Below are 27,294 nucleotides of genomic sequence, written 5' to 3'. Positions count from 1 at the left end.
GAAGAGATTAGGTGTTAGTATGTAGTAGTTGTAAGACCTGAAATGGCCTCATCATCAGTAGATGTGTTTTTTTTTGTGTTGGTACGTCCTCTGCATTCCTCCATGTCTATCCATATCCCTCCTAGCCTCTCCTCAACCTGTCCTCTCTTTTTATTCTGCCCGTCTCTCTCCCTGGTTTAGTGTTCCTTGTCTCTCTCTCTCCTCTCGTCCTTATCCCCCCCCCACCGCCCCCCCCCCCCCCCCCCCCCCCCCGTCCTCTCCTCTCCTGATGATTTATAGCCTGGTAAACCCTCCCTCCGGAAATCTCATTTCCATTTGATTTCAGAAGTGAGTCTTGCCTGAACCGCCTTTCTGCAATATTGGCTCTGTACGCCGAACTGACGAGCCTATCAGCGTCGTCGCACATCGTTCTGTGATTGACAGCGACAGTTGGCCAATCAGGTGGCGAGTTCGAGTGAGCCCGAATGAAGCCGAGTGCAGCCATTGTTATTTCTGCGAGTGCCGTGACTTCTTATTTTGGGTTTTAAAATGGTCACAAACTTCTTTTTTGAGGCACGGAATTTACTATTAAGATATCGTTTGGATAGAATTTAGTTGTTTAACTTCATATATGTGGTCAATTAATCATGACAGAGCCTATTTAAAAATATAAATTTAGAGAACCGGCAGGGGCGGGCAGTGGCACGCATGTATCCCAATAAGGCAACCTATTTTGGGCATGACCGTCCCAAAAGTCCCGTTGCGTCACATAGTCTGGAGGTGGTCAAAATGAACTGCTGATTGGCTGAAGGGGAAAAACGATCATTGGTTGAAGGGGTTGTCAGTCAACGGTATTACTCCCGCCCAACTCCAGCCCACAGCGAATATTGCAGAAAGGCAGTTCAGGCCAGACTCACTCCTGAAATCAAATGGAAATGAGATTTCCGGAGGGAGGGTTTACCAGGCTAGATGATTTACAACGAAGCACACGATGGCCGATCCGCTCGGTCAATCGACTTCGTTTCTGACACAGCCCTGGAGTAAACACCACAACGTACGGCCTCTGACCGGAGGCACTAGTGCAGTGGTTTTCAACCTTTTTTCATGCCAAGGACGCCTAAATTGATATACATTTGGCCGCGGACCCCCATTTGAAAATGTTTCCTGCCAGGGACCCCCCCAGAAGCAAAGATATCAGTTAATTTTCGCTTTGAAAAATATAAATGATCAAAGATATGCACAGTTTTTCAAGTTTTTTTCAAAAATAGCAGATCTACAAGCTCATAGCGCGGCACTCGGTGCCGCGTCTCAGAGCGGAGCGTCTCAGAGCAGAGCGTCTCAGAGCGTCTCAGAGCAGAGCAGAGCGTCTCAGAGCGGAGCGTCTCAGAGCGTCTCAGAGCGGAGCGTCTCAGAGCAGAGCAGAGCGTCTCAGAGCGGAGCGTCTCAGAGCGTCTCAGAGCGGAGCGTCTCAGAGCAGAGCAGAGCGTCTCAGAGCGGAGCGTCTCAGAGCGTCTCAGAGCGGAGCGTCTCAGAGCAGAGCGTCTCAGAGCAGAGCGTCTCAGAGCAGAGCGTCTCAGAGCAGTCATCATGTTAATGAATATGCAGTTGCTGAACAATCTGCAATATATTCAATCTCTTGTTCGCAGCCAATAAAGCAAACATCCAGCGCAAACAGAGAACAGAACAAAAGCTGCGTTTTCATCATAGAAAAACGACAAGAACAGTGCTTCTCAGACATTTGCATCTCAAGGGACCCCCCAAAAGTATACGTATTTGGCTGGGGACCCCCAGATAATTGTGACGCTATTAACACATTTTGTTGGGAACTTTTACTTTTACTTCTACTCCACTACATCTCAGAGGCAAATATTGTACTTTTACTCCACTGCAATTATTTGAAAACTTTAGTTACTAGTTACAGTGGGTGACCATTGACTTTGTCGCTTTTCATAAGAGAATCACTTCACTCATTTGCCTCACCCGCTTTGCAGTAAATTTAAGTTCCAAATACTACCACAAGGTGCCGCTTTGGAGTCACTTTTTTTGTGACAGACAGACAGACAGACAGACAGACAGACAGACAGACAGACAGATAGATGTCTTATATTATTATTATTAATAATAATAATAATAATAACTAGCAATAATTACGTGTGCTTAGAGCGTTTAAATTGGGTTTTCTGTTCAGCGTCGGGCAGTCAGGAACGCATCTCTGTCATTTTAGAAATGTTCAGACACACATTGGTTTCTGTCTGTCTGTCTGTCTGTCTGTCTGTCTGTCTGTCTGTCTGTCTGTCTGTCTGTCTCAAAAGTCCATGGAGAGAGACAGACAGACAGACGTCTTATATGTTTTTTTTTTCTCGCATCAATTTCTGTATAGTAGGATTCTACCTCTTTCCTCTGTAAATGAAATAGTCCAGTTAGTGTAGCGGTTAAAACTAATATTCGGTGATTTTACGACCCGGGTTCGAATCCCACGCTATGAGCATGCTGACCTGTTATTTTTACTTTACTTCTACTCCACTACATCTCAGAGGAAAATATTGTACTTTTACTCCACTACCATTATTTGAACGCTTTAGTTACTAGTTACTTTGCAGATATAAATCATTACATTATAAAACATACATTATTTGCCCTATTTCACATAGTCTATTTGAAAATGGCCGATCTACAAGCTCACAACGCATTGCGACGCATTGTGAGCTTGTAGATCAGCTATTTTCAAACATTTCAGTACTTTAAGTATATTTGCCAATACGTTTGTACTTTTACTTTGATTGAACTCAAGTAACATTTTGAGTTCATCCATGACCGTAACAGACGACCGTCATGTGATCCATGGCCAACAGCGAGGCGTTTGTTTTCATTCTTATAAGACCGCGTGGCTCATTTATATGCACGTGAAAGTAACTAAGCGGAAAGTAACTAAGTACATTTACTCCATGTCCACTTGTTGCTGACGGTGGTAGTGTAGGAGCAGCGCTGTAAAAGCCCCAAGCGTCATCGGTGCAGGAAAGATGCGTATTTGGTTGTATACACGGAGACGCAAGGGTGGCGTTTTCAGTCGGAATTCAAATCATGATGCAACACTTTGTGAGCTTGTAGATCGGCTATGGGACACTGTTACAACAAAGTAGAATTCATTTGTGAATAAAGAAAAACCCATTAACAGTTGAAAATAGCCTACACCAGAGGTTTTCAACCAGTGGTCCGGGGACCACCAGTGGTCCTTGAGGGGGTTCCAGGGGGTCCCCAGCCAAATTAATAGTTAGCAACCAAATTGACCCTTATGTGTCTGTAACTCTTAATGTACAAATGGAACCAAATGGACCCGTCAGGGTCCATTTGGTTCCATTTGTACACTCTCAGAGTTAAATGAACACTGATGATGATGAGTCCCTGGCATATCTTTTCAAATGGGGGTCCCTGGGCTAATATGTGTCAATTTGGGGGTCCTGATGGGAATAAGGTTGAAAACCACTGGCCACCATTTCTGCCCATCCCTCTAACTTCATGTAGGCACATTAAAAATATCAAAATTGGCCGCTCTGAATTTGTATCTGAACAAATACTTTGATAGAAGAGATAGGCCTACAGAGCCGGGTACTGTAGGGGGGAGGGGGAACCTGATAGCAGAGTTCCTCACTTGGCTTATTTGGAATAGGCTGAATATCATTAACATAACCGGTTTGGCAAGAGACTGGGCCAGTGTTGTAGGCTAGTGCTAATTTTGGAAGTGGGGGAGCGCGGTTCTTGAGCGGATTGGAGTTTTTTTGTTGTTACTTTATTTCGGTTTTAGGGTTAAGCTCTGATCCACCCGTCCCCCCCTCCCACGAAAGCCCCCCGACCCCCCGCACGCAACCACTCCGCTGCGCTGCGCCAGGCCGCGCTGCGCTGCGCTATAAACGCACTGTCTGTGCCTGTGGTGGCCAACTGAAAGCTATAATAACATAGTAGTATGACAAGGGTGCAATTGTATTCAATGATATTCAATTGTTTTGTGGAAAACACATGGCTCATCATGCTTAATTAAAGAGAGACTCACTTGCCTTTTCTTAGTGCTTTTCATTGTTTGGACAGAAGAAATTGTAAACATTTAGCCAATATTCGATCATCATTAAATAACAGACAGTGAACTGGTTGGTGACAGCATGTCATGGATAGCACATTAATTCTTAAACAATATTGAGGAGGAAATAAGTGTAAACGAGGAAATAAAATAAAACAAACCAAAAAGACGCCAATAACCCCTGTCTTATAAAACTGCCAAAATGGGTCGGGGTTATCTGACATGACAGGCTGTGCCACTTTGGTTTTTGTGCTTTCTGCCGTGCGATGTGCTCGCAGCCAAGTCTTGACATAAGGCTCTGGATTCCAGGACCTGAGCGGAGGTCCATGAGCGGAGGTCCATGCTGTCTAATAAACATCAGAGCCGACACACGTTCTGTATGCAGTCGCGAACGGAGTGATGTTATTATGAGGTTCAATGTTCATAAAATGCTTCACAGATGATCCGATCATCTTTATTTTTAAATTGATGATGAAAGCCGCACACGCAAAATGGGGGTCCCCAATATGGTTATTTTGGGGGGTCATGGCCTGAAAAAATTGAGAACCCCTACTTTGATGCATCTCTCTCTCTCTCTCTCTCTCTCTCTCTCTCTCTCTCTCTCTCTCTCTCTCTCTCTCTCTCTCTCTCTCTCTCTCTCTCTCTGAGAGACCTTGTCTTTGTACAGAGAGAGAGAGAGCGCATCTGGATAAAAAAAGAGACTTTGTCTTTGTATAGAGAGAGAGAGATAATTAACATAACCGGTTTAGCGATGAATAGACTGGACAAGGAGCACATGTCGTTGAAGAGTTTTTTGGTTTGCAGTTTACTTAAGTAAAAATATCAATACTGCAATGTAGAAGTAGCCTACTCTGTTACGAGTACCTAAAGTATATAAGGCCTATATTATATTAATTTCTCTCTCTCTCTCTCTCTCTCTCTCTCTCTCTCTCTCTCTCTCTCTCTCTCTCTCTCTCTCCGCCAAAAATAGACTAAAATGTTAGAAAATAGAGTTGCATCGCGACTCTTTGTGAGCTTGTAGATCAGCTTTTTTTTTGGCCTATTTAATAGCCACGCTGAAATTGCATCTGAACAAATAGCCTGCCTTGATAGACCCCCCCCCCCCCCCCCGCTCAAAGAAAGAGACACACGGCATAAGTGCACACACAGAAAGCACAGAACGTATACCCCAGTATATATTTTATATATATATATATATATATATATATATATATATATATATATATATATATATATATATATATATATATATATATATATATATAGTGCCACTGAACCACCACCACAGAAATACAATTTGTCAATTCAAATGAGCTATTGGCAAGAGAAAAAAAAACGTTTATTTTCCCGTCTCGTTTTATCAATTAAGACGTTAAAATTAAACTAATGTTAAGCGCAGCATCATGCTATATAACTTTATTTGCTTAATATTTTGCTTAATATAAATGTCACATCTTGTACTGTAAGCAACAGACAGGATCTTTCTCTGTCTTTCTAGGAAAAACAGTGCCTAAAAACCCCAAAACAAACAATTTTGCTATTCAAATGAGCTATTGGCATGATAAAACATACGTTTACATTTTCCAAAGCAAGTGTCAAAACATAATACAAAAGTGTAAAGTAATGTATGTACAGTTTGGAGAGGATATACAGTAACTAGTAACAAATATATTCTTGCTGTCTGCTGTGGGCTGTAGGCAGCTGTAGGCAGTAGACCGCTGCTGCCCCTAGTGGCACAGAGTGGAAATCATACATGCCCTGCATGAAACGCATGAGAAGAATGAAAAAAAACGACAAAGTCAATGGTCACCCACTGTACTTTTCAGATATATAATATGATATTACGAAACATACATTAACCACTTTTGCCCTATTTTATACATAGGCCATTTGAAAATAGCAGATCTACAAGCTCACAACGCGTCGCTTTGCGACGCGTTGTGAGCTTGTAGATCTGCTATTTAGATATGCTATTTATGAGCTTGTAGATCTGCTACAGGGTGCGCAGAGCTTGTAGATCTGCACACCCAAAGTGTGCCAAATTGCACACTTTGGGTGCTCATATTCCCCTATGGGTATGGTCTAGTAGTAGGTGAACAAAACAGTAGGTCTACCAGCTCCCAAAGCCTCACTCTGCAATGCGTCGTGTACAAGTGGTTAAAGGGGCTACACCATGAATTTCATTTTTTTTTAGGTTTTTAGTATTTTTTGGGATCCCCAGTGTCTCTTGTACCCAAAAAATATATATGTCATTCATGCTCATTTCATGGATTTCCTGAATGGGCGTGTCTGAACAGGCCATTTCAGAATGGCAGGGCAAGTGATGTCACTCGCCCTGATTTTGCATTGATGATGGCCAGACAGAATTGCTCAGTAGCTCCCCCCCTGCCCAATAGGACGTTTTGGTATTGCAGCTGAAAAAGCTTGGAATGACAGACGTCAGATTGTGAGAAAAAATATCTGGATGTTTTTTTAGGCTTACAACCTGTTTAAAACGTATTAGGGGGCAATATTTATATATAATATATATATTTTTTAATTCATGGGGTAGCCCCTTTAAACAAATCCACCTATTCGTGTGGCAAATGCTGCTCTTTTCGGGCACCGTGGTCTCAAACCATATTTTAATGTGTGTTTTTAATGAGCATCGTGTAGATCAACTAGTTGAACTGTTGTCTGGCTGTGTGTCTTCTCTCAGAGTGCGTGCATCGTCACATGCAGCAGTATGAAGTGGAGTATCTGCAGTTTGCCTTCCGCTGGATGAACAACCTGCTCATGAGAGAGCTGCCTCTACGCTGCACCATACGACTGTGGGACACATACCAGGTACACACACGCACACGCACACGCACACGCGCACGCGCACACGCACACACGCACACGCACACACACACACACACCAGAGGTGGAAAAAGTACTGAAATGTTTTACTTAAGTAAAAATATCAATATTGCCAATGTAGAAGTACTCTGTTACAAGTGAAAGTCCGGAAATCAAAATTCACTTGAGTAAAAGTACAAAAGTATTGGTATGAAAATGTACTTAAAGTACCAAAAGTAAAAGTACCAAAATGTTTGAAAATAGCCTATGTATAAAATAGGGCTAAAGTGGTTAATGTATGTTTTATAATGTCATAATTTATATCTGAAAAGTAACTAGTAACTAAAGTTTTCAAATAATTGTAGTGGAGTAAAAGTACAATATTTGCCTCTGAGATGTAGTGGAGTAGAAGTAAAAGTAGAGACAATTGGAATGCCTTGTACAAAGGACATAAACACTGCCAGTGCAGTGCAGTCAGATAAAGGGAAAACAGCAACAGTTACAAAGTGCTTATAAGGCAGAACATTGTCACATGCTATAATGTTGGCATACTTGTCAAACACAGCAGACAACAATCATGGGTAAAGGAAACAACGCCTCCTCCACATTGAGCGGCTTCCTATAAGAGCTGATATTGAGCCGTACCTTGCTAATTGTTTGGCCCTCCTTTTGGAGAGGCCGGCCATTTGAACAGTGGTGGAAAAAGTACTCAAATTCTTTACTTAAGTAAAAGTACCAATACTGCAATATAAAAATACTACTACTTTAGCCCTAAAATAGGGCTAAAGTGGTTAATGTATGTTTCATAATATCATAATTTATATCTGAAAAGTAACTAGTAACTAAAGTTTTCAAATAATTGCAGTGGAGTAAAAGTACAATATTTGCCTCTGAGGTGGAAATTGGAAATACTCAAGTAAAGTACAAATACCGCAACATTTTACTTAAGTACAGTACTTAAGTAAATGTACTTACTGTAGTTACTTTCCACCACTGCATTTGAAGGCCCCTCAGAACCAACTTGTGCACGAGTACCCTAGGCTACCAAAGATAGTCTGTAGCCTAGCTGAGAGATGGTCTGCTCTAGCTGATGATATTTTAGCACTTTGGTTGCACACACGCACGCACACGCACACGCACGCACGCACGCACGCACGCACGCACGCACGCACGCACGCACGCACACACACACACACACACACACACACACACACACACACACACACACACACACACACTGAAAAACACTCACAACATGTTCACACCCTCCTGGCTCAACAGATACACGTAGCAAATGTGTCTTTTTTTTTCCTTTGTGTATCGATCGGTCTGTCTGTCTCTGAGACAGACAGGATAGTTGTGTTCATCGATATGTCTGTCTTCCTCTGTCTGTATTGGCCTGTCTCTCTCTCTCTCTCTCTCTGGGGCTTATCTGTATACAGTACGTGCGTGCCTGTGTGTGTCTTCCTGCGCTGTTCTGTCCCGTCTCTCTCTCTGTCATGCTTCTTGCCTGTACACAGCAAACAGTGTGAGAGTGTTACTTTAAATGAAGACCTGAGGCCGATTCTACAAAATGTCTTCTAAATCCTAACAGTTTTTTTTTTTAAACTTGTGTTGCTACAGTACGTTCTCAAACCTTTTCATTTCAAGGACCCAAAATAATATGTATTAGGCCGCGGACCCCCATCTCAAAATATGTTGTTCCAGGGACCCCCAGAAGCAAAGATTTGACAAAAATGTTCAAAAAATAGCAGACTTCAAAGCTCGCAGCGCGGCACAAAGTGACGCGCTGTAAGCTTGTATATCTGCTATTTTTTTTTATTGCCAACGCTAAAATCTAAAATGACAGATGCTTTCCAGGTCGCCCATTCTGCAATATTGGCTGTGGGCTGGAGTTGGGGCGGGAGCAATACCGTTGACTGACAACTCCTTCAGCCAATCAGCAGTGTTCTCCTTCAGCCAGTGCATTTTTACCACCTCCAGACTAAATGTGACGCAACAGGACCTTTGAGACGGCCATGCCCAAAATAGGTTGCCTTATTCGGATACATGCTTGTCACTGCCCGCCCCTGCCGGTTCTCTGAATTTGTATTTCTAAATAGGCTCTGTCATGATTAATTGACCACATAGATGAAGTTAAACAACTAAATTCTATCCAAACGATATCTTATAAGTTAATTATGTGCCTCAAAAAATAAGTTTGAGAGCGTTTTAAAACCGAAAGTAAGAAGCAAAGACAACGCACAAACAACAATAGCTGCCGTTTGTTTTTGGTCGGCTGCACTCAGGCTGCACTCGGCTCCATTCGGGCTCACTCGAGCTCGCCACCTGATTGGCCAACTTTGCTGATAGGCTCGTCCATTTGGTGAACGGGCTAGAAACGCCCAGACAAGCCTTCAGGCCAGACTCCTTCCTGAAATCAAATGGAAATGCGATTTTCCTGAGGGAGGGGCTTTACCAGGGCGTAACTACCATAACGCAGGTAATGCGGTTGCATTGAAACCCTCCCTGTGCCACCCGTCAAAATAAACAAACAAACAAATGAAAAACTGTCTGGACCCCATTAACTCATTCAATGCCATGCTCATTTTTGAATTTTGGCTCTGAGTGCCACAGCCAAAATTCATTGTAAAAAAAAAGTGCTTAGGAAGCGAGATACAGCCTTTTTAAGTTATAGGTTAAACAAGGAGTGGATGGAGCAGCAAATCTTCAAATCATCATATCTTGGGTTCTGAACAACAACAAAAAATATATATATATATATATATTTTTTTTTTTATTTTGATTTTTTTTTCCCAGGACGTATTTTACGTCCAGAGGCACTGAATGAGTTAACATTGTCCAGGCTAATTGATTTTGTGTCACAACATATTTTAGGGCAGGACACTCCTGACGAGAATTCAGAATTCCTCGACAGCAGACCTTTATTGAACCCACGGGGAGGAAATGAAACCAAAATGTACAAAGTTAAATCAAACGGACCCGTAAGGGTCCGTTTGTTTTCACTCGTACGCTCCTCTGAGTTAACCCATTAAGACCTGGAACTGTGTCATTTTTAGATTTGAGCTAAAAAGCATTATTTTACACTTTGGGCTATTCAAAAATAGCAGATCTACAAGCTCATAGCGCGGCACCGAGTGCCGCGCTACGAGCTTGTAGATCTGCTATTTTTCGAAAAATCGTAAAAATGTGTGCAAATCTTTGAATATACAGTCGTAGCCAGCTGAGAACCTCACCTTAGGTACCTAGGAAATCAGTACCCGGGAGGCGCTGATATGAAACCACACCCCTCTGTGGGTGTGGTTTTGCCTTGGAGGGTGGAGTTTAGCATTATTTTTTCCCCACTGTGCAATACAGTAGCTGGACAGTAGGTGGCAGGGCCGAGCAACTATTGGTTGTTTACCTACTAGTCTACTTGGTGGGGAATTCAAATATCCCTTTAACTATATTCTACAGTTTAACCCAGTGATTCTCAACCTTTTTCATTTCAATTTCATTACTCATATCTATTGCTTTATTTAGGCATTTCGTATCACAATATTTATCTTTTCTTTTAATAATAATAATGATAATAATGGTTAGTGTGTTCTGTACAGTGTTGGGCTATATTACTTAGGAGAGTAATATGTTACTTATTACTTATTACTCCTTTGAAAAGTAATAATATTATATTACTTATTACTTGGAATCAAGGGTAATATATTATATATTACTTTATATTACTTTCCCCACGCCCCCCGCAAAAGAAAAGATGTGTACAGTTTCTAGCCTTTTAGAACTGAATCCAATTTAATGGAACAATAGAACATTGGTTCTCAAAGTGGGGTCCGGGGACCCCCAGGGGTACCTGAGGGGGTTCCAGGGGTCCCCAGCTAAATGGAGGATAGTTAGGAACCAAATGGACCCTTGTGGGTCTGTAACTCTGAGAGTGTACAAATGGAACCAAAGTGTACAAATGGAACCAAATGGACCCTAACGGGTCCATTTGGTTCCATTTGTACACTCTCAGAGTTAAATTAACATTGATTTTACAATATAAATTGGGGTCCCAGGGATAGAAATGCCATTAAATGGGTGTCGCCTAATGCATGTAAACTGGGGGTCCTCTTGAAATTAAAATTGTTGAGAATCACTGGTAGCTGGCAGTGAAAAATCTTCTCTTATGGGGAATCAACACACACACACACACACACACACACACACACACACACACACACACACACACACACACACACACACACACACACACACACACTCTCTCTCTCTCTCTCTCTCTCTCTCTCTCTCTCTCTCTCTCTCTCTCTCTCTCTCTCTCCTCTCTCTCTCTCTCTCTCTCTCTCTCTCTCTCTCTCTCTCTCTCTCTCTCTCTCTCTCTCTCTCTCTCTCTCTCTCTCTCTCTCTCTCTCTCTCTCATATATATATAACTAGTAACCAAATGTCATTGTAGTGGAGTAAAAGTACAACAGTCCCAACTGAACTCACAGTCTGTTTGGCTGTGAGGGGGGTGTCGTAGCCAAACAGGTTATGTTAATTATAGTAGCACTAGCGCCATCTCTCTACAATGTAGTCTACAAGTTGGGCATTTAGCAGACGCTCTTAATAAAGAGAGATTTACAGTAAGCAAGGTAAACACGAGGTAATACATCTAATGCATAGAAATAATAATCTAGGATCTCTCTCTCTCTCTCTCTCTCTCTCTCTCTCTCTCTCTCTCTCTCTCTCTCTCTCTCTCTCTCTCTCTCTCTCTCTCTCTCTCTCTCTCTCTAACAGAAGAAATGTTAATACACATTATAAGGGAAAGTGGTATAAACTTTGGCAGGTAAAAGTTGGAAGAATGTCCTAGTTGGATTTGAACCGGGAGACTTCTGGTTACAAGTCCTGTATCTAATCCACTGCACCACATTGGTTCTTACTTGATCTATTCACTACTAAGGTCTTCACTGAAAGATTAGATAAAGGTGAAAGCGCCAAGAAAAAGTTGGAAAAACATTCTGGCTGGATTTGAACTGAGAACCTTCTAGTTGCAAACCCTTTAGCTAAACCACTACACCACAGTGGTTCTTCCATAGACTGTTCACTTGTGTGTTCTTCACTGTAGAACTGGTAGCCTGCCAAAGTGTGTACTTTTTTTTTTGTCTTCTTTGAAATCATTTGCAGTTTGGGAGATATTTAACTTTAAGCGCCCAATGCATTGTCAATGCGGCAATGGACATTTAAAGGGAAATGAGTGCAGGCTACTAATCCTACATACTTACTGCTAGTAACCCCATTCATACTTTAACATGTTTTTCTTACTGTGGACATGTTTGCCTGAAAAGGAATCTTTGAAATGTTTAATAGTTTTAGAATTGTACTCCTTTAAAAGTTCAGAGATTTATAATGGAGGCGGATGGAAGGTTAGGGTTAGGGTTAAGGGACCTCAAAAAAACACTTTCACCTAGAAACTCCATTCAATCTGACTGTCTCTCTCTCTTTATCGCCTGCAACTTCTAAATAAAGGTTTCAGACAATGACATGCAAATTAACTGGTATAGCACCTTGGCCATCACTTGGCCAACTTAGGCCCTCACAATGGACTCAGGAGCCAGGTCTTGTGATCCCCCCACCACACACACACACACACACACACACACACACACACACACACACACACACACACACACACACACACACACACACACACACACACACACACACACACACACACACACACACACACACACACACACACACACGTATTTTTGTTTTGACTACATTCAATTGCAGTTTGTGGACTGGGTGGACAACTCCTGGGCTACACAATAAAATCCTCTGTTGATTTATCTCTGAGAGTGTAGCCTAAAAATGTTTGGATCCACTAGTAAAGTTACTATAGTCTGGTGACAAGCTCACAGTCAAGAGCCATTGTGACGGCCTATTTTTGGCTAGAGACAAACAAAAGACCATGGCCAAGGTGTTAAAATAGTTAATTTGCATGTCATTGTCTGAAACCACTGCTGATGCAGTGCATGTGTGTATGACTTTGTTTTCCAACCTCGAAAAGTTTTTTGATTGAATACTTTATTTAGTAGTTTGCAGACAAAAAGCACATGAAAGTACAGTTCAAATACAAGGTTGACTAAATATGATTTAAAAAATCCAAGCCGTATGGCTTGTTTAAATTGGGGTCCTAAGTTAGTTAGTACATTATAATCTCCTGTGTTGATTTAACTCCGTTTCACATTCTAAAATAACATAATTGTGCCCAAAAGTAGTTTATAATGCATTTTATTGAAATGTTACTTTCAGTTGACTAGTATAGTTACTAGTTACTGCTCTCAGAAAGTAGCAGCTTTGGGAGCTGCAATTCTTTTATCTCTGACTGACTTATCTATCTTCTTCCACCATGTTCCATGAAACACAGTTATGTTTAAAGAAACAATTGCTTTTGAATTCATCCTAAGGACTCTTTTTTTCCCTTCTATTTTCCATGTTTTGGATCTGATAAATGTTTGGTTACTAGTTAGTTTGTAGATTTTGAATATTATCACAAAACATACAGTAACCACTTCAGCCCTATACACATTTTGGCCATTTGAAAATAGCCGATCTACAAGCTCACAATGCGTCGCAATGTGACACATAGTGAGCTTGTAGATCTGCTATTTTCAAAAGATTTGTATACATTTTATACATTTGAAAAGTTGTGAAATGGGACATTCCACATAATTAGTAGAGTACTTTCTTCTTTTGGTACTTTAAGTACATTTTAATACCAATACTTTTGTACTTTAACTCAAGTATAGTTTTATTTCCTGACTTTTACTTGTAACAGAGTATATTTTTAAAGCGAACATTTTTAACTCAAATCTTTGCTTCTGGGGGGTCCCTGGAACAAACTATTTTGATGGGGGTCCGCGGCTAAATACATATAATTTTGGTGGTCCTTGACATGAAAAGGTTTGAGCACCACTGATATAGAAACATACGTTTTTCAGAAAACTGTTGAGATTTAGGAGAATCGGCTTCAGGTCTCAATGGGTTAAATGAACCCTGAGGATTTGACTGTGTGTAATCCCAGGCTGCATCGCAGTGCCAAGGCCTTTAAAAAAACCCGACAGAAACGCTGGCCTTCGATGATGTCCTTAAATCACATGGCTTCCAGTGCTACGGTACAGTACGTATGCCCCTGTCTGGCTGCCAAATAAACACTCAGGCTGCACCTCTTCACAGCTCCCGCTGTAGCATTAGCGCGGCATTAGCGCGCCACAGGCAGTTAGCACCGCCGTGATGTATGGCTTCAGCAGAGAGGGTGTGTTAACCCTTTAAAGACCTGAGGCCCATTCTTACTAATGTCTTCTAAATCCTAACCCGTTTTCTGAAAAAAAAACGTATGTTTCTATATCGGTGGTTCTCAAACCTTTTTCATGTCAAGGACCACCCAAAATGACATGTATTTGGCCGCGGACCCCCATCTCAAAATATTTGAGTTAAAAAAATTTCGCTTTAAAATGATTATAAATGTATTAATTTGCACACGTTTTCATGATTTTTCAAAAATAGCAGATCTACAAGCTCGTAGCGCGGCACTCGGTGCCGCGCTATTTTTGAATAGCCAAAGTGTAAAATAATGCTTTTTCTAGCTCAAATCAAAAAGTGACACAGATGCGTTCCAGGTCTTAATGGGTTAAGTGAAACGACTTGAGCCCTATTTTATGTTTCAGCTGTTAAAAAACAAAATAGCCAAACTACAATCTCACAACCCGTTGAATCGCCCTGCGTTGTGAGCTTGTACATCGGCTGTTTTCAAATGATTTACAACTTTTTGGGAAATGTTTGAAATCATTTTCAAACATGGTTATGATCACATAACGAGGACCATGAGAGGGTTTTATCGGTCAGTCATTATTCCTGATAAACTCTACATGTGAACATGGCCAATAAACCTTTTTTTTCTTCATTGCTGATACAAAAGAAAAAAAATCTCTCTCCCCAGATGTGTGTTTTTTTAAAGTCCATGTCTGTTTCTCTCTCTGGCCTCATCTCCAGCCGTCTCTTATAATTACTGATAGAAAACCGTTGCTTTGTCTGTAAATCACTAAGACAAACTCACACTCAGACTCCTATCGCATCAGTGAAATAAAGGGTTTATGTTTGGAACACAGTTCTTATATGACGTGATCCAAGATTCTCCAATGGGGATTTCAACACAAAAAATAAAGCCACAAACCAGCGGAACAGCGCCCTCGACGTCAGACTTCGGTGCTCTATTGGATGTTCAGCCAAACGGTTGTGATTGAAACATAGGCCTAGCTGCAATCTCCATCTTCTCGCCTCAAACTCTGGGTTTCTTCATATGGACCGGATCACATGAGGCAGCGGGCAGCACAAGGTAACATGGGTGATTCACATCCAGGTGTTTATATTGGATGTGATTTCTCCATCCTATGACAATACCATTATGCGAAAACACAATGTGTGTACTCACAAACTTGGCTGACAGTGTCTGTCTGTCTGAAGATACACACACACACACACACACACACACACACACACACACACACACACACACACACACACACACACACACACACACACACACACACACACACACACACACACACACACACACACCCACCCACACACACACAGTCCATACATACATACATACATACATACATACTGTACACACAAAAACATGCATACATGCATGCATGCTCTCACTTAGACACACACACACACACACACACACACACACACACACACACACACACACACACACACACACACACACACGCACAGAGTGCACACACTCGTGCGTGCGCTAAATTGAGCCATTAAAAACTAACAAAAACACACAAAGTGCGGATGAATGATTCAGTGTCATTGCGTCTCCACAGCCACCCCGGGTGGGTACACCGTGTACTTGTAATCATTCCATTCAATATTTGATGCCTTACAACCTAGTTTGGATGGCTATGCTCACTCTCTCTCTCTCTCAATCTCTCTCTCTCTCACTCTCTCTCTCTCTCTCTCTCTCTCTCTCCATCTCCCACCCAGACTTATTTTTTTCTTCCCCTCCTCTATCAGGGTCTGTGTCACTGCCCCCCCTTTTCTCTTCCAGTCTGAGTCCTGGCATGGGAATCAGGCCACTTCCACACATGAATGTTTCAGCAGCCTCAGTAGGGCGCAAAGCTGCTCTCCGGGCCGTTCCACTCCCCCCCCCCCCCCTGTGTTCTCGTGGCCGTTCCCTCTCCCTCCCTCCCTCCCTCCCGCTCCGCTGTGTTTTCTGTCCTGTGTCCTTGCCCTGCCTTCTCTTATGTCCAACCCCCCCCCCCCTCCCCCAGCACAGCGTGTGCATCACGTGTTCATGCATGTATAGACACTCAGCCACCGCTTTAAGCCTGAGCAGCAATAATGATCTTTTAACAGAAGTCACGATGCGTCTCCCACTCAAGGACGGACGTCCTGTTTGACCGTGGCCTGAGTGTCGGTTCTTTTAAACCGTGTCTTCGGCTTGTGTAGCTCCAAACGTTTTGAGCTTGTAGATCGGCTATTTTTGCTACTTTTGTGTGACGTAAACTGCTCAAAAAAAAGTTCAGAAACTTAACTTAAAGCCAAGGTAGGGTAAGTGATATCATACGTAACGCCCGAGTGGATCCCAGAAGGCCCGTACTCGGCGCTGACCAGGAGAGAAAACACGTGAAGTGCTGCGTGACCCGTTACGCTGACCTATTGGGTCAGATTACTGCCAGCTGACCGAGTCCAGTGACTTAGGAGAGCTAGAGCGAATCCAACTATGCGTCCCGGGATCAAAGGCGTGCGAACATTTCGATACAAATACCTTTGTACTTTTACTCAAGTCATTTTTTAATTCAGGACTTTTACTTGTAACAGAGTAATTCAACATTACAGTATTGATACTTTTACTTAAGTAAAACATTTGAGTACTTTTTCCACCACTTCTGTGCTGTGCGCACAAAAACGGTTCTCCTCAGTGGCTGGACCAATTGATCTGAACACACATTCATTGACCATTACCATGTGTTACACACACACACACACACACACACACACACACACACACAGTCATTGACCATTACCATGTGTTACACACACACACACACACACACACACACACACACACACAGTCATTGACCATTACCATTCCATTAGTGTTCGGGACAGGTTCATCATTTTGGACCCGTGAAGAGCTCTATTAATGCCCGCTATACTGTATGAATGAATGAATGCATGTATGTCTGCATGTTACTGTGTTGTGTGCTGGCATCTGCCTCTGTGTGCGTGCATGTGCGTGCGTGCGTGCGTGCGTGCGTGCGTGCGTGTGTGTGTGCGTGTGTGTGTGTGTGTGTGTGTGTGTGTGTGTGTGTGTGTGTGTGTGTGTGTGTGTGTGTGTGTGTGCGTGTGTGTTTTTCAGGGGAGCTTTTTAACCTGAGTGTTGTAATGTGTCCACTGCGTTCCTCTCTCTGTGGTGTGACCATCTGCTCTCTCTCTCTCTCTCTCTCTCTCTCTCTCTCTCTCTCTCTCTCTCTCTCTCTCTCTCTCTCTCTCTCTCTCTCTCTCTCTCTCTCTCTCTCTCTCTCTCTTCCTGTGTATCTTTTCTCTCTTTCTGTCATAATCTCTCAATTTATGTATCGTTTATTTTTCTTATCATTTCTGCCTCTCCTTTACACCCTGGAGAGAGAGAGAGAGAGAGAGTAGGGCTCTCTATGTGTCTCTATCGATCTGAAGAGATGGAGACAAGAGAGAGAGAGAGAGAGAGAGAGAGAAGGAGAGATGACAGAGGAGGGATGATTTAGAGCCACACACACACACACACACACACACACACACACACACACACACACACACACACACACACACACACACACACACACACACACACACACACACACACACGCACAGCAGAGAGACAGGGACCAAATTATCCTTGTTGCGTGGAGCATGAAATTAGCAAGTGGCTCAGTGTGGTGGCATTAGCATGGCTGTTAACCCTTTAAGACCTGGAACGCATCTGTGTGTCATTGTAAGATTTATTTTGGCTATTTTTGAATAGCCAAAATAAATAGATAAATAGATCTCCTATTTTTTGAATAATCGTGAAAATGTGTGCAAATCTTTGAATATGTATACTGTATATATTTTTTTTTTAAAGCGAACATTTTTGACTCTTACAACTTCTGGGGTCCCTGGAACAAAATATTTTGAGATGGGGGTCCACGACGGCCATATCGTTTTTGAGAACCACTGATATTATAGCAAATATGTTTTTTTTTTTTTTTTTTAAACTGTTAGGATTTAGAAAACATTTTGTAGAATCCACCCTAAGCAAAGATTTGAGTTACAAATGTTTGCTTTAAAAATACATATATCCAAAGATATGCACACATTTTTCACGATTTTTCAAAAAATAGCAGATCTACAAGCTCGTAGCGCGGCACTCGGTGCCGCGCTATGAGCTTGTAGATCTGCTATTTTTTGAATGGCCAAAATAAATAGTTAAAATTAAACACAGATGCGTTCCCGGTCTTAAAGAGTTAAAAGAACACTGTGACATTTTCAATTCCGACGCCATCCAGACACACTGTCATGTGAGGCGGGATCAGAAATGTTTAATTCAAAGAAACAAATAAAAATAAATCATACGTGCGTTTCAGTTCAGCAGGAAACCAACCGTCAGGGTTGGTAAAGCGATATAGGGAACGCTATGGACGCCGTACAACCACTGAAGTGGCCCAAACAAGATATCAAGCCTTCAGACTAATGTAAAAAAAAAACACCCTGTGTGAAGGTAGCGGCGCCTTTGATACATTTTGTCATCGATATGTGTTTATAATGTGTTTATAGCCACGTGAAGCTTGACCAATCACTTTGTTGACGGGTCTGACCAATCAGAACGTTGACGGGTCTGACCAATCAGAGTGTTGACGGGTCTGACCAATCAGAGTGTTGACGGGTCTGACCAATCAGAGCGTTGACGGGTCTGACCAATCAGAGCGTTGACGGTGAACACGGACAAAGTCAGGTATAGAGCAGGATAAAAAATCCGCTAAAAATCCGCTAAAAAGCAGGATCCGCTCTGTATAGAGCGGATCCTGCTTTTTAGCGGATTTTTAGCGGCTGGCGTCGCTAAATATCACAAACCTGTGTGAAGAGAGTGGTGCCTTTGATGAGCCCCGTATTGATGTTGTCATCAATGTTTGTTTATTGGACATACACACGGACACACAGACAAAGTCAGATATAGGAGTGGTTGGCACCACTCAAAAATGAATAGGGCTTTAGATTGTGTACATCCAGCTGCATCCAATGCTAATTTTGACTATGTTTATGTTGTTGGCTTGCCCTGTAGTTATGTGTGTCTTTGCTGATCAGCTTGATTTGGTCATTTTTTTAAGTCATTGGCATTACCAACCTTAGCATGCCATTTCCCAATCATTGTTGGTCGACTACCTTTTTTCACTGACGAAAACTAAATAAAAACTAAGCTATGACGACTAAAACTAAGACTAAATATATTGACAATTTCGTCAACGAATAAAAACTAGACTAAAATGTCAGTGAGGGATCTAGTGGAGAAGAGATCCAGTAGAACTAAAAGACAAGTCATTTTATGTTTGGTTGCGCTCGGGTGTTGTGCTCTGAAAATAGCAGATCTACAAGCTCACAACGCGTCGCGCTGCGGCGCGTTGTGAGCTTGTAGATCGGCTATTTTCAGCACGCAACCAAGTGTAAAATCAGCCATTATGACGCCATCAAGGCACCGCCAATACATTTTAGTCGACTAAATCAACTGTAGATTTAAGGCCTTTTGCAGACAGGGTGGGTTTTGTCGCACGGAAAAAACGGACAATAACATTTTTTAAATGAACACATGGTTCTCTATGACCTCATGCACACCGGCTGATTGACTGATTGACTAATCGCACCATGTCTGCAAAGGCCTTTAGTCGACTATAATCTTATTATATTTAGTCGACTAAAACTAGACAAAAACAAAAAAACAATCAGATGACTAAAATATGACTAAAACGAACACAATTTGATCTCAAATCAACACTGCATTTTTGCCTGTGCCTGGTGGTTGTAATGTCACTGGACGTTCTAGCTTTAACTGGATTTTACTCTCGATTGTATATTAGGATGGAAACGATAAGTAAAACATACCAAGTAAATAATCAGGGAACCATTGTCTTTACTTTTTTTCAGTATATAGATCTTGTCTTGTGCCAGGACGAGGACATATTGTTTTCCTCCCAGGACTTGAGTTGTAATAGTTTTTGCACCATGACAGTACTTCACAAACTGATTTCCTCGCGTCTGAATTTAAATTATTTTGCCACTGTCTGGTCTAAACCGTGTTTGTGCAAAACCCTTTACTTTTCAGGAAATGGAGAAAAGAACCAGTATAGTTATTTAGTCACAAGCTCTTGTTCATACTTATCATTTTTGTCAGACTTTCAACCATTTCAGAAAGAAGAAAGAGTGAAACTAGCTGGTCTACAAGGTCACAGTGTGTTGCACGGGGACACATTAATGAGCTTGTAGATAAAATCAGATCTTAGTTTTGATCGTTTTATAATTTTTATTTTTTTTATTGACCTTTATTTATTCAGGGTAGACCGTTGAGAGCAAGCTCTCATTTGCGAGGACGCCCTGAGTAGAACACAAATATATACAATAGAAAGCAATATACAGTTTTGCTATTTTGCTTTTCACTGTTATATATTGAAGTGAAAAAATAGGGCATTATTATTTAATGTTTTTTTCTTGGACACTCCATACCGTACCATCAAAAAAAAAACCTATGTATATCATGAACAAATAAACCAATAACCCGAAGTGCTTTCCCTGTGTGTGTGTGTGTGTGTGTGTGTGTGTGTGTGTGTGTGTGTGTGTGTGTGTGTGTGTGTGTGTGTGTGTGTGTGTGTGTGTGTGTGTGTGTGTGTGTGTGTGTGTGTGTGTGTGTGTGTGTGCGTGCGTGCGTGCGCGCGCGCGCGCGCTGAGCGAGAGAGAGAGAACTCAACTGTAGGACTCTCCCAGAGGGGTTCATAGCCACCACATGCCCCCTCACATCTGCTGCCCTAAGTTTGTCCCTGTGCTCACCCCACCCATACAAGCCAGGCCCTCTGACACACACACACACACACACCCAAGCACATGCACAATATATACCAATCCTGACACGCACTCTCGCTCCCATTGTCTCGATTTCACTCTCAGTCTCATTCTCACAGTCTGGGTCTGATTCTCACACACACACACACACACACACACACACACACACACACACACACACACACACACACACACACACACACACACACACACACACACACATACACACACACTCACACTCCGTTATTCTCTCTCTGCATCAATATTTCATCTTCTCTCAATAAAAAGCTCACCTTTTTCTCTACAGTCTCACTCTCTCCATATCTCTCCCTCTACTCTCCCTCCCTCCCTCCCTCTCTCCCTCTATCCCCTCCATCCTTCTCCCTTCATCCATTTCTATCTTTCTATTTCACCCCTTCTTCAACCCCCCCCCCACACACACACACACACACACACACACACACACACACACACACAGACACACACACACACACACACACACACACACACACACACACACACACACACACACACACACACACACACACACACACACACACACACACACACACACACACACACTCTCTCTCTCTACATCTCTCTCTCTCTCTCTCTCTGTCTCTTTCTCTGTCTCTCTGCCCAGCCCTCACCTCTCCTCCCTCTTCTGTACTGATGAATGCCGCCCCCCCCTCCTCCTCCTCCTCCTCCTCCTCCTCCTCCTCCTCCTCCTCCTCCTCCTCTCCTCTCCCATCAGGGTCCATTCCTCTCTTTCAACCTTGATGAATTCTGTCTGTTCTGTTCTGGTCAGCAGGGTCCTCTGTCTGACTTCCGTCCGGGCTGTGTGTGTGTGTGTGTGTGTGTGTGTGTGTGTGTGTGTGTGTGTGTGTGTGTGTGTGTGTGTGTGTGTGTGTGTGTGTGTGTGTGTGTGTGTGTGTGTGTGTGTGTGTGTGTGTGTGTGTGTGTGTGTGTGTGTGTGTGTGTGTGTGAGAGTAAGTAAAAGTATCAATACCGCAATGTAGAACTACTCTGTTACAAGTAAGGAAGTCCGGAATTCAAAATGCACTTGAGTAAAAGTACAAAAGTATTGGTATCAAAATGCACTTAAAGTACCAAAAGTAAAAGTACTAAAATGTTTCAAAATAGCAGATCTACAAGCTCACAACGCGTCGCGATGCGACGCGTTGTGAGAGAGAGAGAGAGAGAGAGATGTTTTATTAACACTGGTCCCTTATACATGTATACTAGGGGGTAGCTTATACTAGGGGTGCAACGATTAACCCAACTCCCACTTATTTCTGGACGTGTGCACCCACTGTCAGCAATTTTTTTTTACCTTTTTGAAGTAGTCACAGAATATTTATCTCCAGTATGATCGACCCCCTGATGGTTGCTAATCACTGAGGGTTTCACGCCTTTGATACGCCTTTGAAGACAGCATGTCTCGGCCAAAAATACATAGTAAAAAAGCCGAGATACAGGATTTTGAAGTAATAAGTCAACCAAGAAGTGAATGGAGCAGCAAATCTTTGGATCACGATATCTTGGGTTCCGTGTTTTTTTTTTTTTGTTTTTTTGTAATTAAGTTTTTTACGTCAGTGGCAGTATTGGTAATCGGAAGAAAATACGTTTTTTTACGTCAGTGGCAGTGAATGAGTTAACACTCGCATGACGGCAGTAAGTCCAGCTACCACACAGACGGACTTCAGACGGACTTCAGATCAAATTGACAGTTTCTTTCCCTGCGATTCCATTGGCCACGGTGTGGCTGCCCTCGGTGCTCCACACGCTCTGACACCTTCTCCCCCCACGCTGCGGGGACACTATTGTCTTTTAAACAGAGTCCCCACGGTCATGAAATTCCTGGAAATATTTTGAAATAAAAAATACAAAAATCCAGTACTGGAAAGGGTTTGGAATTGATCAAACTTCATCAAAGGTCCTGGAATTTATCAAGGGTCCTGGAAAAAATATTTGTCTATGCATTGTTTTTGGCTATTGACTTTTTTAACACAAAACATTTTCATAAACATGTATAACATTACACGAAATATGTAACATAAGTCGTTTTTTGCCGAACGGACTGTGTGATGGCAGCCTAATGTATGTCTCAATTGTTAGGTTGCACTGCGTAGGGTGCCAGGTTGGTGTCACGTGATAAGAAGAACAGAGCTACAAGCTCACAACGTGCTGCAGCGTGATGAGTAGTTAGCTTGTAGAGCTGTTCGTTTGTCACGTGACACCAACCTGGCAACTTGTGCAGGTTGTGTGTTTGCTGTCCCAACAAACAATTGCGAGCAACATGTGAATAGTCAACGAACGCAGTTAAAATATATCGGTTGAACTAGTAGTATGATCCACAATGCCAGGGAAATGTTTGTTTAATAATTTGTGGCTTACAAATGAAAAGTTTAAAGACTGGGTAAAGCGAGAAGAGGACCCGAATAGAGCTGGCTGGTTTTACATAATTATGTTCATCCCTCCTTGTGTCTGACAGTATCCTCTTGTTGAAAACTTAATAGGAAAAACATAGGAAAACCTACAACAAAAGTGTAATTTAAAACATCCTTGCATCCTTCATTACTTTTAAATTCATAAATGGGGCAAATGCAAGGCAATATTATTAAAAAAAAATAAGTCATACGGATGCCATAATGAGTCTATGCCCTAATTTTGCACGACATTTTGAATGGAATTGTACCATTTTATGCTTTATTTTTGCTACACTGCCTATCTTTGGGCATTGTACATAGGAGTAAGAGACACATTATTGCGCTGAATGATTGTTATACAGGCCTGGAAATTGGGCTAAATATTCTGGAAAAGTTTTGGAAATTCATTGCTAAAAATGTGTGGGGACCCTGTTTGAATATCGATGAACATTTCAATCCCACTCAAACCTCACATGTTGGCTGCCATTCATTTGGTTTAGGCAGGCAGACAGGCAGAAAGGTTATAATATCTATAACTGGTAACGTGAATGGGTAACTTGGAATGGTAACTGAGCTCCGCGTTATGTACTGTAAAACATTTATGACAAAAACATGGTTACATTTATCCTCTTGAGTGAAAAATGGATCGCCTACATCAGGGCTATTCAGCTAGATAAGCAGGGGGCCACGATTGTGAAGTCAGAGGCCACAAGACAGCACAACAAACATGTTGTGTGCTATAGGTCCGATAGGACCTTGGTTCTCAAAGTGGGGTCCGGGGACCCCCAGGGGTACTTGAGGGGGCTCCAGGGGGTACCCAGCAAAATGTGTAAATATAGCATCAGAATAATTTTAACCTTTTACACTTTGGCTATTCAAAAATAGCAGATCTACAAGCTCATAGCGCGGCACCGAGTGCCGCGCTATGAGCTTGTAGATCTGCTATTTTTGAAAGATCTTCAAAATGTGTGCAAATCTTTGAATATTTGTTTTTTAAAGCGAACATTTGTAACTCAAATCTTTGCCTCTGGGGGGGTCCCTGGAACAACATATTTTGAGATGGGGGTCCGCGGCCAAATACATATCATTTTGGGGGTCCTTGACGTGAACAAGTTTGAGAACCACTGCGATAGGACACAACAATGTACGTGTGTCCATTATGGTAACTTATTAGGGCCGGCTTCATACGGTATCCATGCATTTTTGATGTTTGATAGGATATCTGAGAGTGCACAGACTTTGATTTTAATATTAAGTTTAGATTAGATGTTCGTATGTATGAAAGGTTTTATCATTTAGGTTATACTGTGTCTGATCATCCGGCTAATGAGAGCACAAGCTCTAACGATGTGTGTCATGAGCCCCGAGATGCTGTTTTCAGCCCAAGACGCTGTTTGTGACGAATGATACATACTGTATGGAAGATGGACAAAATCCACTCAATACTAAAACCTATATAGAGCTAATGGCTGCAGATGGAGAATTGTTTCTTTGATGTAATGGACATCAGAGAAACATCCTGTCTCAAAACTCAGAAATACAGTACCTACAAATTGATGGAGGCGGCATCTGACGTATGAACTGCATTCAGAACTAATCTGTTGTGTTTTTCTATGTTGATTTGCTACTGAAATTTTGCTTTTACTCATCAAGTATTGCTTTCAAGCGCTTTGTACGCCACTATTTATTTCTCCATGTTTAACCCATTGAGACCTGGAACTGTGTCATTTTTAGATTTGAGCTGAAAAGGATTATTTTACACTTTGGGCTATTCAAAAATAGCAGATCTACAAGCTCATAGCGTGGCACCGAGTGCCGCGCTACGAGCTTGTAGATCTGCTATTTTTCAAAAATAGTAAAATTTGGTGCAAATCTTTGAATATATATATTTTTAAAGTGAACATTTTTAACTAAAATCTTTGCTTCTTGTGGCTCCCTGGAACAAAATATTTTGATGGGGGTCCGCCACCAAATACATATATAATTTTGGGGGTCCTTGACATGAAAAATATTGAGCACCACTGATATAGAAACATAGGTTTTTCAGAAAACTGTTGGGATTTAGGAGACATGTAGAATCGGCTTCAGGTCTCAATGGGTTAACATGTATGGCAGAATAAGAAGCCGGAAACACTCTCCTGTGACCAGTCTTGATGAAACAGCTGATTGCTGTAGTGAGATCTACACGGTTCATACATTCATAGGTCAAATACATGACGCATCAACCGCCACACATTGACCTATTGTCTACACCAGTGGTTTTCAACCTTTTTCAGGCCAAGGACCCCTAAATTGATATACATTTGGCCACGGACCCCCACCTGAAAATGTTTTGTGCCAGGGACCCCCCAGAAGCAAAGATTTGAGTTAAAAATGTATGTAATGTATTGTAAATATCATTCAAAGATTTGCACACATTTTCGAGATTTTTCAAAAGTGCCGTGCTATGAGCTTGTAGATCTGCTATTTTTGAATAGCCAAAACTAAGTGGTTAAAATGATTGTGACGCTATGTTAACTCATTTTGCTGGGGACCCCCTGGTACTCCCCCAAGGACCACTGGTGGTCCCCCGGACCACTGGTTGAAAACCACTGGTCTACACAGGTCTAAAAGGCACTTCCGCATGTGTCACAGTCTATTAGTTGGAGTCATCAACACTGAGGATTTTATTGCAGAGAGAGAGAGAGAGGGAGAGGCCTTGATGTTGAGGTTGTAGAGCTTGTAGATCTGCTATTTTTTTTAAATGTTTAACATTTGTGCACATCTTTGAATATATACATATTTTGAGATGGGGGTCCGTGGCCAAATCCATATCATTGTGGGGGTCCGCGACATGAAAAAGTTTGAGAACCACTGATCATAGCAACGCAAGTTTTTTTTTAAAACTGTTAGGATTAGAAGACATTTGTAGAATCCCCCAGAAGCAAAGATTTGAGTTAAAAATGTTTGCTAAATAAATAAAATAAAAGATGTGCACAAATTTGCTCTACATGCTCATGAGCTATGAGCTTGTAGATCTGCTAAATTTCTAAACACTTTCACAATTGTTTCAAAAATGTTCAAAAATAGCAGATGTACAAGCTCGTATAGCATGGCACAATGCGACGCGTTGTGAGCTTGTACATCTGCTATTGTTGAGAACCCACTGTTCTAAACCACTGCTCTAACTCCTAAGAGTTTTCTTGTTGCTTTATATACTGTATAGTTAGTATAAAATAATGGTTCTAACAAAAAATAAAATCTAAAATGACACAGTATATGCGTTCCCGTAATGAATGGATTATTAAGTGATGATGTTGTATTGTATTTGTACTTACCATGAGTTCTTCCTCCCTGTAGCGTGGTACAGTAGACACACCCACACATATATCTCCTGAGACTCTCCTGTGTGCATCCCTGCACACTCACATTGACATTTACTCACTCACTCATCGGTACACAATCAACACATACCTCTAAGGACCGCTATGGAAATACGCTGCTAGCTTTATTGCGTTTTTATACATTTGATACGGGTGGGGCCTGTATGTGTGTATGCATTGTACATACAGTGCATATGTATTCCATTGTCAATAGGGATGTCAAAGAGGGGCTGCTAGCAGGGCTTTTAAAGTCTTTGTCTTGTTCGTATGTCTGCTTAATTCTATACTTAAATGTAATGCTCTCTCTCTCTCTCTCTCTCTCTCTCTCTCTCTCTCTCTCTCTCTCTCTCTCTCTCTCTCTCTCTCTCTCTCTCTCTCTCTCTCTCTCTCTCCAGGCTGAGCCAGAGGGCTTCTCTCACTTCCATTTGTATGTGTGTGCGGCCTTCCTGGTGCGGTGGAGAAAAGAGATCTTGGAGGAGAGAGATTTCCAGGTAAGATCTAGAACAGAGAAGAT

The 27,294-nt window shown here is 41.9% G+C and overlaps 1 protein-coding gene across 3 annotated transcripts in view; it reads left to right on the top strand.

The window, feature by feature from the left end:
- tbc1d22a (TBC1 domain family, member 22a) overlaps window positions 1–27,294 on the top strand; it is a 197,461-nt gene that overhangs the window by 134,938 nt on the left and 35,229 nt on the right. For all 3 annotated transcript variants that reach the window (XR_014600235.1, XM_084050060.1, XM_084050061.1), the window contains exons 12-13: window positions 6,750–6,877; window positions 27,176–27,271. Coding sequence is in view for 2 of the 3 variants with exons in the window: in XM_084050060.1 (XP_083906186.1) it covers window positions 6,750–6,877; window positions 27,176–27,271 (224 nt within the window). In the remaining variant the exon portion in view is untranslated. The remainder of the gene's footprint in view (window positions 1–6,749; window positions 6,878–27,175; window positions 27,272–27,294) is intronic.

The sequence above is a fragment of the Gymnoscopelus microlampas genome, assembly GCF_963454915.1.
Source record: "Gymnoscopelus microlampas genome assembly, chromosome: 23".
NCBI lineage: Eukaryota > Metazoa > Chordata > Actinopteri > Myctophiformes > Myctophidae > Gymnoscopelus > Gymnoscopelus microlampas.
Note: the sequence above shows the minus strand (reverse complement) of the source record. Positions and strands in the feature narration are given on the sequence as shown.